Genomic DNA, 18,280 nt, shown 5'->3' on the forward strand with positions numbered 1-18,280 from the left:
GAAGACCAACTTCGAACAGAAAATTTCCATGTGTTTGTATATTAATATAATTATACAACGACTTAGTTACTAAAAATCAATATCAATAATAATTCAAGCAATCCTATGCCACGCAATGTAGTGCGAAATGTCTTGTCGAAAAAATCTGTCATTTGTTTTTTTACTGATCTATACATGAAATGATAAAAGTAACTTTTTTACATTACTGGAATTGATTAAACATTCGTAAAGATCCAGATAAACCCATGATCATGTGGCCTCGTTAGTTAGAGTTGGTACTATAAAATCATTTCAGACTGGCCTTAGTATGCTGGTGACACAAAAAAGATGCCAAACGCCAGGACAAATGTAATTATTAAAACATTGAGTATGTATTATTCTTTCCTTATTCAAAGCTTGTTCAAAAATGATTTTGATGGTTGTACATAGAATTTTACGATTTTTTATAATAAATACTGTAACTTGCAAATGTTGCAATAATAGTGGAATGCAAATATTAATATGTAATTGCATTTGAAATTGAAGAAAATAATAAAACTTAATCCAACTGTTTAGTTGCATCACAATATATGTCACAAACTAAAACTATCTTAAAAATATCTTTTAAGTATACATTATCAAAAACTGTTTGCGGCTCTTTTTACAATTTTCAAAATGCAATGCGGCTCTCGAAAACCCATGAGTTTGACACCACTGATCTATTCTAGACGATTCAAGCATTGCTTTGGGAAATTATATCACTTCAATTAAATTGAAATAATCTCGCTATATTAAATACAAAATCGTTGCTATCATAAAGGTAAACCAATTCAGCCACTCGAAATATATTGGCCTTCACAAAGCAATGGAGGCAAAATTGAGAGTTCATGAGCTATGAACATTTGTTCTTTTCTTTGTCTTGAACTTTTCATACTCCACAGCCCCTATTAATTTTTTTAATTTTAATTACCATGTGATGGTCATACATGTCTTTAACTTGTATTTTCTGTCATGATGTATTATCTCAATGTGCCAAACTATTAATTAGTGTGCATATTTTGCTTCCAGATGACATAAATGTATTGTCATGTTTATTACCTCAGCTTGGAGTATTGACAAGAAAAAGGTGCCAGTAAATTAGGTAAAAAAATTTTCAACTCATTGTTATAATCAGAATTCACAATCAATAGGAATTATAAACAGCCAACAATCAGTGAGAATTATATGCGAAATCCCTCAGAATAAATTTGTCTAAAATCGGAGGAAGGCAAAAAATATAGGTAGTTTCCATCCACACAAGCATTTCAAGAAGACTTGCTCGAGCCAAACTAAATGAGCATCGTCAGGTGATCGGTAAGGCTGCAAGTTGAATTCAGCCCTGCAACCTCCTGCATAGAAGATAATATTAATTAGTAGGCTATGAGCTAAATTCCTAAATTTAAACAAACCTATCTACGATGCATTATGTACCAGCAATGTTACCTACGATTAACTGAATATGTAATATGTCTAATAAATTCACCTACAAAAGCAAGTTCGATAGGTGCAAACTTTGTGTTATGGAATTGTATCGCAGCACAGTTTTGTATGACACCCTCTTTAAATGAAATTTCAATGATTAAGCGCAAACATTAAAATTACTAACTTTGAACTTTGTCATTATCTGCACAATGTTCCACACAAATCTTTCCGCTATCGCGTTTGTAATCTTCTCTGATAAAAAAAAACGTCTATGATGTCCAGAATTGCTCTTTACAGCTTGCCTGTTATTCCAGCTTTCCAAGTAAGCAAAACTTCTTAGATATAGAGATTATTTTGTTTCGTTACAGGCGCAAAAAGACAGGTACTACACGTAAAAAAGACGCCGAGTAGCAAAAGCGAGCGGAAAACGGACGCGAAAGGCGACGAGAAATACGTGCATTGGTGCGTATCATGAAATATAATGTTTCGCCTGTAGTCTTATGGAGTGACGTCAGAGTTGCCTATCATGTTGTTTAATGTCATTGGTGAGATCTACACAGATTCTAGGCTTTCCGTTTGCCTTCTGTACTATCACAAGTGGATGAACCCAGTCGGTTGGTTCTTCAACCTTCCGAATGATATTGCGTTTCAGCATTCCATCAAGCTCGGCTTTCACATCATCTCTTTGAGCGTAAGGTATTTGTCTTGGAGCTTTTAAGGAAAATGGTTGAGATCCTTCCGTTAATTCAATCTTCAACGGTCTCCCATCCATGACATCGGGCTTTTCCTTTGCATCGAAAACATCTTCATACTTTGTCAAAAGTATTGAGCGAATTGCCTCAACATTTTTCTCAGTTTGCGGTGGCAACTGAATTTGCTTCTTTCTGGAGAGACGAATACCGTTGCAGATCGGTGCGGGATACGTTTCGGGCAAAATTTTTAGCCTTGTGCACGTATACCACCACGCCAGTACTGCGCCATCAATATTGTCGGAAATATAAATCTGGATTTATTTCCTTGATATTCGATTCTGACATCCATGTAGCCAAGTGAATCTATTTTCGTCCCATTTGCAGCAAATATGTCTTGTGTGTGGTTTTTCATATTGCTGACATCACAGTTAATTTGTTCCAAAAACTTCCTGCTCCCAAGACATATTTCAGCTCCGGAATCGGGTAGAGCGAGCGATGTACCCCAAAAATGATTTCCAGTTGGACTGAAAACATTTATTGATATTTTTGAAGCGCGTCTATTTTCTTGAATCGCTCTTACTTTGACAACTCCTATTGTTTTGCCAGTATTCACTTTCGTTCTACATTTCTGTGAAAAATGATTCTTCTTTCCACACTCGCTGCAAATTTTTCCATACGCAGGACAATTCAACTTTCCTTGGCTATGCCTTCGCCCACAATATTGACAAGGCATGTTGTTGCGATCGTTCTTAGGTTTGAATCGTCTTTGAAACGGTTTCTTGATCTGTATCGAATTGGCAATAGAATTCTGCTTTTTCGACAAATCAGAGTTGTTAATTATTGCCATTTCCTTTGATCTGCACAGATCAACCGCTGTCTGCAGATTAGGAAAAGGGCTTTTCGCCAACAGCTCTTCTCTGGCTGTTGCGTTTCTTGCGCCAGCAATGTTTTGTGTAGTGAGCCGCTCATCGTAGCAGTTTTCGCAGAGATCAGCGTTTTTTCCTAGCTTTTTCAATGCGATTAAAAACGAATCGAAGCTTTCTTCGTCACCTTGTTTGCGCTCTTCAAACAACACCCTGTCTAGTGCAACATTTCTCTGAATGCGAATATGCTTCTTGATATCTTCTAAAATATCGTCAACGGATTTTCGGTCTCTTCGCTGATATTTAGAACGTGTTTTACGACGGACAGCATTTCTAGCGACAGACAACCGCGAAAAACAGCGACTTGTTTCTTTTGTGGTTCCTGATTGTATCCCGAAATTTGCATGTAATCGGACCACATAATCTTCCAAGAGTCAAGGCCTGACAAAGAAATATCAGCTGTTTGCTGATATGCGTCCTTTCAGCGTGGGAGTTTCAGTTCTCGAACTGCTAGCTTGAGAACCAAGTGTGGAAACCAAAGACTCCATTTGCTTTTGCTGCATTTCCAGAAACTGCTTCAACCAACCGCCGTCCGCGATTTCATAGACTGGTTTGGTTGATTCCTCTTTCAATCGTCCGATTTCCTGCAATTTTTCTTGCAGCTCCTGTTTAGCTTCATCCAACATCTTCGATAATTCAGCTTTAGTTGACATAACAGTCAGTTACAGATATATTCAAAATATAGTCCAATATCCGTTAATGTTCACTGGTCAATTCAATGGCACGGCTAATAATATCCTGCCGACAACGCCATGTTCTGTTCTTAATTATGCCGCGAACTCGCAAGTTCAGAAAAGACTCAGTGAATGATACACACAAGATTTAATACAGCATAACAAAAAACTTAACTATAACAGTATGATCAAAACAAAGCAGTACCGCACGCCAGATAAACATTTGACAAGTGTCCGGGCGGATCGCGTACGAGTCTGGCAGTTGATTACTTTCTCGGGACTTATCGTCACATGTAAACAATGGCCAGACGCGTATACAACACAAAGCTTTTCATGATGGGAAGGACTCAAATAAATTTGCACTTCGGTTTAATGCTAGTTTATCCCATACCGAAGCTAGGGATGACCCTGCAAAAGCAATTTGCTTGTATGGTTTCATTGATGCAGATGTTCTCACCCGCTTGAAAACTGTTATTCCTGCCCATGACAGTTTTATTTCTGATGCTATTTTACAATATTTGGTAACGTTATCTGGTACAGCTGGTGAAACTAGCCCCCACCAGAAATTTAGAGATCGCATACAGCAAGTAGGCGAAAGCTACAGTGCGTATGCACAGGATCTCGAACATTTGGGTTATTTTGCATATGGAAAAACACCAACTGCAGAAGATATATTGTGTCAACAATTAAGGTATGGCATTATAAATAAACGAGCTAAAGAATTTTTAGATATGGTTGGACCAACCCCGTGTAACTCCGGAAATTTCTCCCGATGTTGAATTTGCCGACACGCTTAATTACTTGGTGCTAACAGATTATTATTGCTTCGAAAATCATCGTGCAACTTCCTGCGTTTTTCTGTGTTCTGACGGCGCTGTCTCGCGTCAAAATTAAGTGAGTGACTTAGAAATATTCAAGTTAGTTGTGTAGAATATTACACGATATACTTGATTATAGAACTGATAGAATGCAGATTACAAAACAAAATAGAGGAACAATCAATTGAGTGGGAAGGCCCTAGGACTGGTTCAGCACTCGAAAGCACATTGACAGTAAAATTTTAAATTCACTTTAAAGCTCCCATGAGTAGATGCAGTGGCGTAGCCAGCCCAAAATTTTGGGGGGGGCCAAATTTGAAAATTTTAGAAATTATATCGGGTTTAAAACACCCGTTCTTCAAGCGCAAAACAACAACAGTTGGTCAACAAGCAAACTGATTCAATTACTCAGCTGGATTTTTGTGAATACAAAATCCATTAATAAACAATTTTTTATTTGAAACAACAAATATTAACAACGCAATTTAAATGAGTAAAATACATCGCCCCGATTAAAAGTCCATCCTTCGCTTCCCGCTAACTATGCTCGACACAACTCGATTAATTTTCTCCTCGGTGACCATTTCACGGTGACAGTGAAGCACACACAAATCAGAAAGGCGATTGGACGTCATTGATGAGCGCAGCCATGTCTTTACCCGTTTCATGCAGGAGAAAGAGCGCTCAGCCTCAACGGTGGTTGCTGGTAGCGTCATAACGATCTGTATTGCGGTGTACACGCTTGGATAATCTCGAGCGCTCAGAAGAAGCCCCTCCAAACATTCGTCGTTAACGTCGGAACTTAAAGAAGTTCTCCACAGTCTCACTTCATTCTGGAGGTTATCCAATAAATACAGATGCTCTACCTCATCCACGTGAACTGGTTTGTTCGGTGGAAGAATTGATAGCAATGAAAAAAATGATGGGTTGTCAATGAAGCGTTCCCGAATAGAGCAGCTCAAGCCGTCGACGTATGGGAGATATACGGAACGTTTAAAATACTGGGATGCTGAATCAGCACAGAAATTGTCGCGATACACTTGTACTTCGACTACTCTGGGTATTGTCAACTCTTTCAAGCCAGCTATTTCACAAGCTTCTTTGTAAATATTCAATGCGATTTCAGAGTCATTGCGTTCTTCAGCGATAACGCTCTGAAGAGAGGATGTGAGGTTCTTTACTGACGGCACACTGACTCCGACCGCCTGAAGTGCGCGCGCTAGTGGCTCCATTAGTGCCGAATATCGACCAATCAAACATACGGCGTAGATAACCGACGATTTTTCTAGAGCAGATTTCAGAGAAAAAGCCTTCGCCCGCGTCTCACTGTTAGCATCTCTCGCCAAAGAATCAAGAGCCTCAAGTACTCGTTTGAAGTTGCATTTGAAGATTCGGATGCTCTTGTACTTCTCAGACCATCTGGTGGGGCAGAACAAAGGGATGTTAATTCCTAAACCCGCGCGCCTTTTAGGGCTCTCCCTGAAAAAACGAATAGTCTCACGAATGATATCACAGGTGCTTCTGATGATTGCAACTTTACTTTGGTCATTTATGACCAAATTCAAACAATGGGAAGCGCAGTGCACAAATATTGCGCGCGGGTATTTATCACGAATGCGTTTTTGCACACCGCTGACGTGACCTGCCATTGTCGTTGCACCATCATAGCCTTGCCCCACAAGTTTTTGCAAATCCACTCCTATACCAGAGAGGTGGGTCAAAATATTTGAGGAAATTGATTCGGCAGAAACAGAATCCATTTCCACTAATCCTGTGAAGCGCTCGCACACTTCACCACCTTTCACATACCTCAAAACGATGTTTAGTTGTTCTTTCCCAGAAATATCACATGATTCGTCGGCTATTACGGACACAAACGATTTATTAGCCTCCATAACGATATCTTGCACTATCATGTTGCTTGCTACCTTGAGAATTTCATTTTGTATCATCGGGCTTGTATACTTAGCGTTTCCGGCCATTCGAGCGAAATGCCTTTTCAAATCTTCATCCCCTGCGTCGATACGAAATAGAAGAAGGTTCACAAAATTTCCACTATCCCCGGAATGTTCGCGCATGGATATGTTACCCGAAGCACAGAACATGACAGTCTTGACAATGGAAGTCATTATTCGTCTGTTTTCTTTTGTTTGCGTAGCATATTGGGCCTCCATGTTTGCACGCACATTTTGACCAGTTTCCATGCTTTTGACAAAATTTTTCGCAGCTATATTTGATTCTCGGTGGTAATTTGTGTCTCGATGTGCTACAGCCTTTTCCATAAATTTTTTGTAGTCAATGCATGGTCTTGTAACAAAGGCAGTGTCCCTGAGAGTTCCATGCTTCAAACGTGCTTGCATGACTATGCATATCTTACACAAACTACCCCCATCAGAGAGTTGGGTGTAAACTAACCAACTGCAAAATCTGTTATCGTCAAGCCATTTTTTGAGAAATTTACGACGACTTTGTCTAACAGTATCCAGAATCGTCACGTTTTTCGGACCATCCGAAGTTAGAAGCCTGTATCTCTCCGCATCGGTAAGCTGTGTATGTTTCTTAAGAACAAATCCAAGATCGTTTGTTTTCCCTTCGTTAATTATTAGTTCATCTTCGGGAATAGAAGTGATAGACGTAACTGACATAACCGGTGCATCCACAGCCTGAGAAGCGCTTATTGATGTATTTGAGGAAAGCGAGTCTTTATTTCGCTGGAAAAAACTATCTAATTTCGCCTGTTTATTAGCCATCGAAGTAATTTGGTCATCAAAATTCAAGCGTTTCGAATAAAAATCCGGCGAGAACAAATCAAGACCGAGCAACTGACCGAAAGCTTGCGAAACAGTCTTTCCCATACTGCTCATAAGAGCGAACGGTCAAGTCTTTGTGACGTAACAATGACAATCAACAAGCGTGACGAGACAAGATGCCACAAAACTGGTGGATTAGGAATGGAATTCTTGAAAATTTTTTGGGGGGGGGGGCATTCTTATAGGTACCCAATACTGTAATGATTTGTCAAGGAATGTAAATTTTGATAAGAGATATGTGTATTTTCGGATCATAAAAAAGTTCAGTGTGAGGATTTATGCTGTGTGATCAAAGCAGTAAGCAAGAATATAAATTGACTGATGGGTGATTGAAATTGTGACGTCTGTATGAAAAACATAAATCAAACACACATATTTTAACTCCAATTAATTAGTGTTTTATGATGGAGTTCTACTTATCTTAATAATTTTTTCCCAGACTCATTCTGTCATTGTATACAAAGTCACCAGCTGCATATTACAACATAAGAGGTGTTGCACGTTTGCCATTATAATCCATTTTGCTTGATTTCATGCTGGTACTAATAACCTTTTCCACATAAATTGGATACCTATTATTGCTATTATCTAAACATGGCTTCAACATATATATATATTTATAATTTTAGATGTGCCAAAAAGTTTTGAATTATTTTGTCGAGTGTTTAGCAATAACTTTTTTGCTACTGCAAAATCCACCACATTTATTGAATGCATTAATATTTTCCCTGGAACCGAATAATACTTTGTCAAAGTGGCTGTTATACTTATATATAAACACATACATGCTTAGATGGTAGACAAGGTTTAATCGTTGTGGGCAATTTATTTCAAAATATCGTACCTAAAATATAAATTTTTGCAGACGTCTCGAAACTCACTTTTGAAGAATGATTTGCTGTCACCAGATAGGGTTTTGGCATGGAAACACATCTAGAGGGAATTTATGAAGATATGTCTAAAAAAAACATTTGAAACAGCCATGTAAACTAACAGACCAATATTGAATTGTATTCATTTGTATTTTCGTATTAGATCTATCTCCTATTGAGCATTTAAATACTTGGATCATGATTATTATTTCTAAAATTATTCAGGTCTCTAATAACAGATGAACCGGGGGAATTTTTCTTTGTAGGTTCTTCCTGCATCTGTTGCTAGGATTTAGGAGATGTCTGAATTTGAATCAACGCCAAGTCTTGCAAACTGCATAATACCTTTTTTGACATATGCAACAGCACTACTGATGTGGCTTCCATCAAAAACGAAAATCTACTACTACTCTCTGAAACATCTGGAGACAAAAGACTGCAGTAGATCAGCTAAAATTTCATAAAGTATTTTACACACTGGAAGTCTACAACAGGTCATTAGCTCAAGGATTTTTTAACAAAATAAATGCTATACAGCTACATGCAACACATTCTGTAGTTCATTACATTGCTTCTCCAGCGTATGAAGGGCTCCAAATACAGGTACCTTCAACATGTGATATACCATATAGACCAAACATCTGTCAGACCCCCCCTTTAAGTGTAAGATAAAAGTCTTCTTAATTGTTTTACTATATCATACATATAAATTTTTCGTGGCTTGAAACACTTTTTAGAGTTAGACCATCGGGACTATTATAAACTAACATTTGCGATCAGACCTGCTAGGCGTTTTGGTCTAACTTGTCAATTAAAGATTTCAGACCCCCCCCCTCCTCTTCAAAATCTTCAGCTATGCCCGTAGGGTCTCACCCTAAATATTGAATGCATATTTTGCAGGTCGCGGGGCTGGGAATCGATCGATGCTCCAGTTGATTGAAAAGCAGCAAAGAAAAAGAAATATGTAGCAATGTCCACGTGACAGAACCTAATTTGCCTTTTTACTCCAGCTAAGAACCACTCCCAAACCCTTAAAAAACATCAATACCACTATTAATATAGCGAGATTTTTTTCAGTTTTGTTGAAGTGATATTATTTCCCAAAGCAATGCTTGAATCGTATAGAATAGATCAGTGGTGTCAACTCATGGGTTTTCGGAAGCCGCATGCATTTTGTAAATTGTAAAAAGTGCCTCAAACAGTTTTTGATAATGTAGACTTGAAAGATATTTTTAAGATAGTTTTAGTTTGTGACATATATTGTGATGCAACTAAACAGTTGGATTAAGTTTCCGGTGCGGTACTTTCAAGTTGTTTTCAATCTACAACGTCTCGTTTCATTTTCTATTATCATAATTTTAGATCCGAATATTCACCGATAAAAGCCGATTTCTTTAGAGCCGATAATGTTTTGATAGCGTGTGTTACACTCCACGTCGTAAATAGTCACGATAAATGTTATTCAGCATTCGTATGACGGTTTCTTTATTAAATGGACCTATTTAAATGTCGGTCGTGCATAAATCACGACAGAACACCGACTTGGCAATAGGCAACTTTGATTTAAATTAGTTTTGTTAAATTCATGAATCAGAACTTAAATGTGACAATTTTTCGCTGGGTATATATTTTCTAATTACGCAGTATTTCACGCCTGCTCACAATTTTTCTATTTCGAACCATGCTCCCGTTACAAATGGAGAAATTGAAAATTGTCAAATCGAACGAAAATGCTTTTCTTTAATTGCCATTAAATTACATTTCCAACATTTGACGCCATGAATTCAAGATATATGCTAGCCAATGTTGATCCAATCAAACAAAATATCGTTGCTTTTTTCAAATAACGCCAACTCGTCCAAATCTATAACGGCGACGCAACACGACGTCGTCTTCGAAGTGAGCGACCTCATTGTGACGTCAAGTTCAACGTGTGCGTCAGATGCTATTATTTTAATAAAATAAAATATTCAAATATTAATTTTTCATGCGACATCTTGCGATCAGTCTAATTTTCTATATACATTGTTATCGCCCTCTATCGAATGACGGTAGTTTAAGGAAGTTAGCATCAGAAGAAGTCACGATTTGAGCCGCTCGAAAACGGAGTGTCAATTTTATCGTAAAACATGATTTTTTCAATCAAAAAATAAATTAAATTGCGCGATTGAATATAATAACAAATCTAGATATATGAGGACTCCTTATAGAAACTGCCAGAAGCACAATATGTCGGAATTTAGTCGAGATATAAACGATTAAAAATTTCATACAAAGTTAGCCGGTTTGAGGTAAACTATTAATTTTAGTTATTCTGGTTATTATTATGTTTAGACTTGTAATAGAGCCCTTCAAACTATATGAACTGCCATCCAAGACGCGCAAACGAGCACCCGAAATCGAACAGTTATTTCGCTCGTTTTCTCGTCGCAACAATCCCAACAGGAGAGAGATCGATAACGCCAGTCAGATCTTTATCGTAGGCGCCAACGCATTTTCGGGCGATCGTACGTATATTCTGTTAATTTAGGCTTGCTTAAGATATTGTTTTGTATTTAATAATAAGACAGCTCAATAAACAGAAATAGGACCTACAGCGTTTGTGACACTATTTAATTTAAACATGTCAATTCATTTCAGATATATTGTATCGCACGAACTGTATCGTTGTATCGTAAAATTGAAAATGTCAAGCCAATATCAAATGGATTCTGATGAAGAACCCTAAATTATTCATTCGGGAGAAGAGCTGTCAAGCTCTGAAGAGGAAGAGGCACCTTTGGTGGTGCTGGTAGAGGGAGGTGAAGAAGAAACCGAAACTGAAGAGGTTGAAGTATGAGAAGAAATGGAAGGAGAAGAAATGGAAGAAGAACAACAACAACCGTTAGAAGCCGAAAAAAAACTTGATGTCTGTATGTTTCCCGGCTGTGGCAAAATACTTCGGCGACAAAAACGAAGACATTTAATACAAGCCCACAATATCCCAGAGTCCGAAGTCGAAAGGTATATAATAATTTTACATCTTCAAATCGAAAATTAGTATGGTTGGCACCGGGTATATTCATGTCGAAGATAAGTGAAGCACAACCGGTGTATAGCAAAACGATATAATTTGCCGACGTTTCGAATTTTTAATCAGAAAAACTTTATCAAGGCATTCATTCATCCTTCATATCATGCCCTGATGAAGGTTTTCTGAATAGAAATTTGAAACGTCGGCAAATGATGATAGTTTTGCTATACACCGGTTGTGCTTCACTTATCTTCGATAGGAATAGCTTTGTTATTATAGACTACAAATCGCGAAGCCACCCCTAAAATGAGAGCAAAAATTTTACAGTGGTGAGTTATAGGGAGAATTTTACTCAGGGTAAATATTTCTAGTAAGAATTCTTTGTCTTCGTTCTGGACGATTATTATTGCTAAAATCCATTTTATCGCTTCTTGGCTATTCAAATTTCGTTTCCTGACTATGATTATTGCTTCCTGTCATTCTGTTTCTACTTTCTTTTCAGTTACTCCAAAAGTATGAAGCGGCGCTTCAAAAAGGGTTATTCAACCAAAAAGCGAAGTCCCCGCAATTGGCAAAATACGCTGTGAACGAGTTGAAAGTGTATTTTAAAGGTGTCACTCCAATTACTATACACCAGCTACTGGAGATCAACAACGAAAAATCGCCGGCCCTGAAATACAGACACCTTATAACCATCAAACACTTTTGCAAATGGGTGCGGTTTAAATGGCTATGCAGTAGCTGGTGTAGATTTTAAAAAGATACTTGATGGGATAGAGTTGGCCTCAGCGTCCGCTAGCAGGCAGAAGAAACAGAAAACCACTCTAAAAAACGTTACGGACCAGGCAAGAATGGATAAACTTTTGGGACGTGTCATCGAGTAAGTAGCCTACTATATTATTTCTTAAATTAATAAACATAAAATTCAAATTCTATCATAGCCTAATCTGTTAAGGTTTGCGAAATAATCGATTTTGCAAAATTCCCCTCATTGTGACAAATTTATTTGGTAGTATTAACAATACAACAGTTTTTTTAATTTTAGTTATGCATTTTTAAATGCTTAACCTAGCTTTACAATTTCTAAAAAAAATAATTTATTTCCCAAATAAACTTTTCATATTACATATTACTCGACGAATATTCACAAAAGTTAAAAATTTTGTTGGCGAAACTGTTACTTACATCCTAATGTATGATGTGTCAATGTTCAACATTTTAAATAGGCCAAATTGTTATGGATGCAAATAAAAAAATTATGTTACAATTCAACATATATATATATATTATTCAAATTTTTCAATTGCGCTTGTTTTCAGGTATTTCAGTGGTCCTAAATACAAAGAGGCCATGGAAGACATCGACGTCAGACCCGTCTCTGAGAAAACCTACCTCACCTGCCTTGGCCTGTTTGTAGCTTGCCATATCCTGGAACGCGGCGGAAGAGTCGGCTACTTTTCATGTATGAGCTCAAACAGGCCAGGGAATATGAAGACGGAGCTTTGGTCCAGATAATAGTCGAAGAGCAGAAAATTAAGGACGAGGTAGGTTTTCTCACGATGACACGAGAAGACCACGATATGTTTTTAAAGGTAAGAAAACTTCATAAATGCATTCGCTTCCATTGGACTCACAACTCTACAAAGTATACCATAATATTCAAAAATATTTAAAAAAATACTGTCGATACTACAAAATATATTTAACTATCGATAATCATTTCTATTTTTATTTTTAGCTGGCCAACATGTATCAAAATGTGAACGAGAGAGACGAGAACGACTATGCATTGATTACCCCATCAAAGAAAAAAATTCATGTCGACAAATCCATAAGATCCACACTGAAGAAAGTATCAGTATTACTTTGATGAGGAAAATGACGGAGACCCTGGCCTCAAGCATGCCGGAACACCAGCAGCGTGATGTGGCCAGGGCAATGGGACATTCTTTAGAAATTGCTCGTAAAAATTATCATTTACTGCACAAGGGGCACACAGCTCTGCGCGGTTCCAAAATAATAGCTCAAAACTTAATGGCAGCGAGAACCCAATTTACGGAAGAACAACCTGACCCCTCCGATATACCCTCCCAAATTTCTGCACCCTCCGAAACACAATTTGACACCGATATGCCTTCGACCTCATCCAAATACCAAACGCCCAAAAAAAGAAAATCTCGCCCAGATATAGATTCCCCGAGGACAAAAGCAATTAAAACTACAATTCCTCGCAAGAAATTAATATCTCCTTCTGATAGGATGTGGTTGTATTACCACGAAAAAGTAGAGGGTTAGAGGGTTATCTTAATAAAGGTAAAACAAATCTTTCTAGATCCCAATTACAGGAGATTGTTAAAGACAGACCAAATTTGGCCTCATTTAATATAGATAAACTGAGGGAAATGCTAAAAACGTTAAAAAGAAAAGTTAAACACACTTCTTAACAATCTCTTGGAGATCTAGAAGGTTTTTTGCCTTGACGGAAATCCTCGATTTCTTGTGAGGCACTGTGTCTTAATTGCTTTTGTCTTATTTTACACGAATTGTTTTGAGCTATTATTTCTGAACCACGCAGAGCTTTTTGTGCCCCTTGTGCAGTAAATGGTATATTTCTTTCATCTTGTTACACGAATTGTATATATATTTTTTCAACTTGTTAAATTTAAGAATCCTTGTTGTAGTCTTCATCGTTTGTTTATTCTTATGTCAGTCTTGCCTCATTGTAGATCATGTAAATGTTTTTTACTTATGTATATTTCCATTATTAGAAAATATCAAATCTTTCAACTTTCCAAGTCCCGGCCGTAGCATAAACAAACCAAATGTACCCCATTTCGTATGTAAGTTTGTATTGTGTGTATTGTAAAATAAACAATAAATTTGTAACAAATCTTCCCTCATTAACGTGGCGTTGAAGCTGAAGGGTGAGTCCTGGTTCCTTGTCCGACTGCAACTAGAAAATAAAACAAAATATCCGCCAGGAAACAAACATGCCATATCTTTGACCACGCAGCTTAAGAATTTATCAGAATAGCACGGGTGTAAAAATTTTCTGTTTTCTAAAATCTCAGTGGTTTAAAATGTTGACTTTTCAGCAAGCAATTTTCTTATATATACATATATATATGAAAAAACCGAGGCAGAAGTTTACTGATGGACCGCTGTAACAAATTATGGTTTGCAGTGTATCACTCACATTGGTCAAATTTAAAAATAATAAATTCTAAAGGAATGTGAATAGTCAACCATGTGAGAAATTGTATGCTATAACACAATCTACATTTGAAAGGCTTTGTTCACTAGTGAGTTTACATTTCTCACAACAGTCTGCAAGTCTACTATAGCTATTTTCCTTTATATACTTATCAGTTGTTAAAATAATATATACCTGGATTGGTCATATCTCCGCTGGCGGGAATCGGACTTGAATAAACGAACATATGCACGTTTTGGTGGTAAAGGTACTTATGCTGAAATGGACAGACATTACTTTTATTTGCTATCTTATTTGCTATCATACACTTCTAAGTAATATAAATTTATATCTTAAGTAGTTTAAATAACACGTCATAAACTGATCCCTCTTAGTGGAAGTCGATTTCTGTATATTTTAGGGTCCGTGTTCTGATAAAAAATTTTTGTCATGAACTTCACTTTAAATACACTGAATAACCCAAATATGGCATCTCTATCTATTACAGTACTCGAGATATGACACAAAATCACTGGACCGCGACTGGGGGGTGGAAGAAAAAAAAATTTCACCTAAAACTGAAATCAATCTTGCGTGACTTGATTGACATACTAAAAACATTTACGCGCTGTTGTTGAAAATGACATTGAATTGGAAAGTTTACCATGAAGAAATGAGATGGTAGTTTGTAAAACATACAGACTCAGGAGCTACGTGAATATGGTTCATTAAATTCTGCTTACTACAATTGTAATACCATATGAGTATTATTGCTATGCTCACACTGTGATTATGAAAAAACAAAATATTTGGTAATCCAAGTGTTTTCCAATTAACGGGAAAAGGTAGATGACATCTGAACTGGTTTACCTAATTGTAGTAAATATGTGATGGCCAGGTAAACGGCACATCAGATTTTAAGAAAAAAGTATCATATGGAAAAATACCTTGACAATTCTGTATCCGGTAGCCAGCCTTTTCTGAATTGCCAGCATCTCTGGCAGTATCCAACTGCCGGGGAGTTTAATGTTGTGCACACAGAGCATTTCCAATTTTCCTAGATAAAAGATTATATATTTTGGACAATCCCTCATTTTTCTCAAGTTTTAATTCAGCTGCCTCAATTATATATATCCTAAGGTGTTAATTTTTGTGACAATCTGGCAAAAAATAAAAACCTTTTTATGGATCATTTGATCAGGTAGCGAAATTGCCTACAAACCCCAATTGCACTTATGTGCTTGTGTGAATTTGAGACCTTAGGTGCTAATGATTCAATTCACAATTCAAGGTCTATTTTGAATTGGACAGATTTTGTATGCACAATCTTCACGCTCATTATTCACAGTTTGCAATCCATACTCACATCGATTGTGTCCGTCGTTGCCGTGTGACTTTTATGAGCAGAGGACCAGGTGCGGGAGGCTGCAAATACAGATTAACAATGATCGTTTGTGAATTGCGAATTGGACTGATATGAAGAGGATACTATCGTTTTGGACGTACAAGTATTAACTTAAAAGATGAACACAATAACAACCAAAATACAACAATATTCGAATCCTTTACTTTACGTTTGAGCAGGCGCCTAAGGGTTTAATGCAGTATGTTTTTTGTGTGTGATGAGGCCATTAAATATGCGTAGGTTCCGCCTTTACGTTAGTCGTGAACATTGCCGAACCAGTAATCTGCTGTGACAGATTACATACCCGTACTACTTTGTTTTGGCCTTTGTACTCTCATATTAAAGCTGTGTCAGAAGCTGTACTATACGGGGTCGACTTTAGTATCGATTGCTTCCACTACCGGGGCATCACTGTATTTCTAAATGTTTAGATAAAAATACCTCATTAACTTCTGGATAGATTCTCTTTATCTTCTTCTGAAAAGGTTCCATGTCAAATCTGTCATCACTCTCCCCTAAAAATAAAAGAAAATAGGTGCTTCTGAAGTATGCGAACCAAGTTGGCGGACATCGGAAAGTAGCATGGGTAACACGTTAGGGTTAGGCCATAATTTTATTCCAATTTTTCTTATTTTAGCCAAGTGCCTCTCGTACTATTTATACCAAAATTATGGCCTAACCCTAACCTAGTACACATATTACATTCCAATGTCCGCCATCTTGGTTCGCATACTTCAGGAGCCCCAGAAATTCTTACAAAGTTGGAATACTGAATAAATTTTATCCATTTATTAAAGTGATTATGACTATGGTTCAACAAATCCAAATGTATTTATTTATACTTGGGACAATTTTCAACGATGGTTTGTCGGTCTATAGTCTGTATTTGTCACCGACGTATACGATGAGACTTTTGACGCATGAGCTATTACCACTTGTTGACCATATATACTAGAATCATACAAAATAATTACCTTCCGATACAGGGAATTCGTATTCATATTGTGTGTAAGCAAACAATACAGTTGAATCAGGCTGAAAAAACAAACAATTATATATTGTAAGATGAGATTCACACATGAAAAACAAATAGACAGGTAACTATATTTGGAAAAATGACGAATAAAAAAGACAATTGGGTTAGGTCGGAAAATTGAACATTGCGACAACCAAATTAAAGACCAGAATTTTCGACAATTCGACATTTTTTGAACCTTAAAATTGAACATTGCGACTTTTTGAAAATTTTCCGAATACGGTCGAGTAAGCTATCGTTTGATTCAGAATTGCAAGAAATATCGAATGCATAAGTGTTTTCCTAATAACTTTTAAAGTACTGAATTACTTTTGAAAATGTCAACAGATTTCGATTTGAATTCGAATAACACTCATTTGAATACTCGGATTGTCAAATTGTCATGTTTTTTCCATCGAAGCGTTTGCTGTTGACCAACAGTTTAAATATGGAAAGACCGTTAGCAAATTGCAGTTGAAATTCAAAACATAAGACTTACCGCAATACTGTCAGTAGTACTATTCTCAGTATTTCTCTTGACAAAATATCACCATGGGCATTTTGACATACATAGAATATAATTATTGGACGACGATGCATCATCATCATCATCATGCTGAATGTTCTGTGAAAAAAAAATAACGTTAGCGTTTAAATCGCAAATGTTATCTTTGTTTTTAAATCTAAATTTGTCATACCTGAGGTTTTTTCATAAGCTCCATATTGGTATTCATTTTGTATTTTTTTTTATTATTCACTTTTTTAGGCACTGCAAAAAAGGGTAAAATGGGTTAGCCTGATTAAAAATGTTACACACGCAAAGCAAAACGCAGAAAAAGTTTTGTAAGTGTAAGAAAGTGTGTGAATTAACCCTTTTTTTCCGCTGTATACAATCGACTTTATGTACCATTTTATAATATGTAATGACCAGTTAACCAAACGTACAAGGAACACCCCCAATATCTCTTTAAAAAGCTTATTTTCGCGTCTTCCTACTAAAACGCGCCCAAGTGACGTAGGCGAAACCGTTCGACCCTACGCGTGTAAGAAGAGAGAAATTTCAAAAACTTTTGAGAGAACGTTTCACACTCTTATCGCTTCGATGAACACGTGTTACAAAGAAACGAAATTCCAAGCGCTCTTCTGAAAGAGAGTTACGTCACCTTTGAAGAAAAACCAGACTCAGCTTCGCAAGCGAAGCGAAACGCGAAATAATCCAATGATATGTGAGAGCATGTCCACGATAGTTGTCTGGAATCTTTGTTTGTTTATTATGTGCGCGAAATTGTTTCCCGCTCGTTCAAATGACTTATTTTTGAAGTAATGACAAATACTTTCGTGTATCTCTAAGCTTTGAAATACCTACACAAATAAAATTCACTTAGTAGTAAAATAAAAAATTTACAAAAAAACAAAATGTTGACA

At 36.9% G+C, this 18,280-nt stretch overlaps 1 protein-coding gene and 2 long non-coding RNA genes across 9 annotated transcripts; 1 reads left to right on the forward strand and 2 right to left on the reverse strand.

Annotated features, from left to right (window-relative positions):
- Positions 1 to 5,059: 5,059 nt before the first annotated feature.
- On the reverse strand, positions 5,060 to 7,402 carry LOC144424274 (zinc finger MYM-type protein 1-like). The gene has a single exon (XM_078113401.1). The coding sequence runs from the start codon at positions 7,400 to 7,402 to the stop codon at positions 5,060 to 5,062; it is 2,343 nt and encodes a 780-aa protein (XP_077969527.1).
- Positions 7,403 to 12,698: 5,296 nt separating this feature from the next.
- LOC120336643 (uncharacterized) lies at positions 12,699 to 13,129 on the forward strand. Its single transcript, XR_013476760.1, has 2 exons — positions 12,699 to 12,834; positions 12,981 to 13,129. It is a non-coding gene; the product is annotated as an uncharacterized LOC120336643 (long non-coding RNA).
- On the reverse strand, positions 13,092 to 17,651 carry LOC144424557 (uncharacterized). 7 transcript variants are annotated; one of them, XR_013476763.1, is made up of 8 exons: positions 17,554 to 17,651; positions 17,355 to 17,480; positions 16,815 to 16,875; positions 16,291 to 16,355; positions 15,802 to 15,860; positions 15,383 to 15,492; positions 14,631 to 14,712; positions 13,092 to 14,195 (listed from the first exon to the last, which is right to left on the reverse strand). It is a non-coding gene; the product is annotated as an uncharacterized LOC144424557 (long non-coding RNA). The 7 variants fall into 5 exon arrangements; XR_013476762.1 differs by having other exon boundaries at positions 16,282 to 16,355; XR_013476765.1 differs by having other exon boundaries at positions 15,802 to 16,355.
- Positions 17,652 to 18,280: the final 629 nt, after the last annotated feature.

This window comes from Styela clava, chromosome 6, assembly GCF_964204865.1.
Source record: "Styela clava chromosome 6, kaStyClav1.hap1.2, whole genome shotgun sequence".
Lineage (NCBI taxonomy): Eukaryota > Metazoa > Chordata > Ascidiacea > Stolidobranchia > Styelidae > Styela > Styela clava.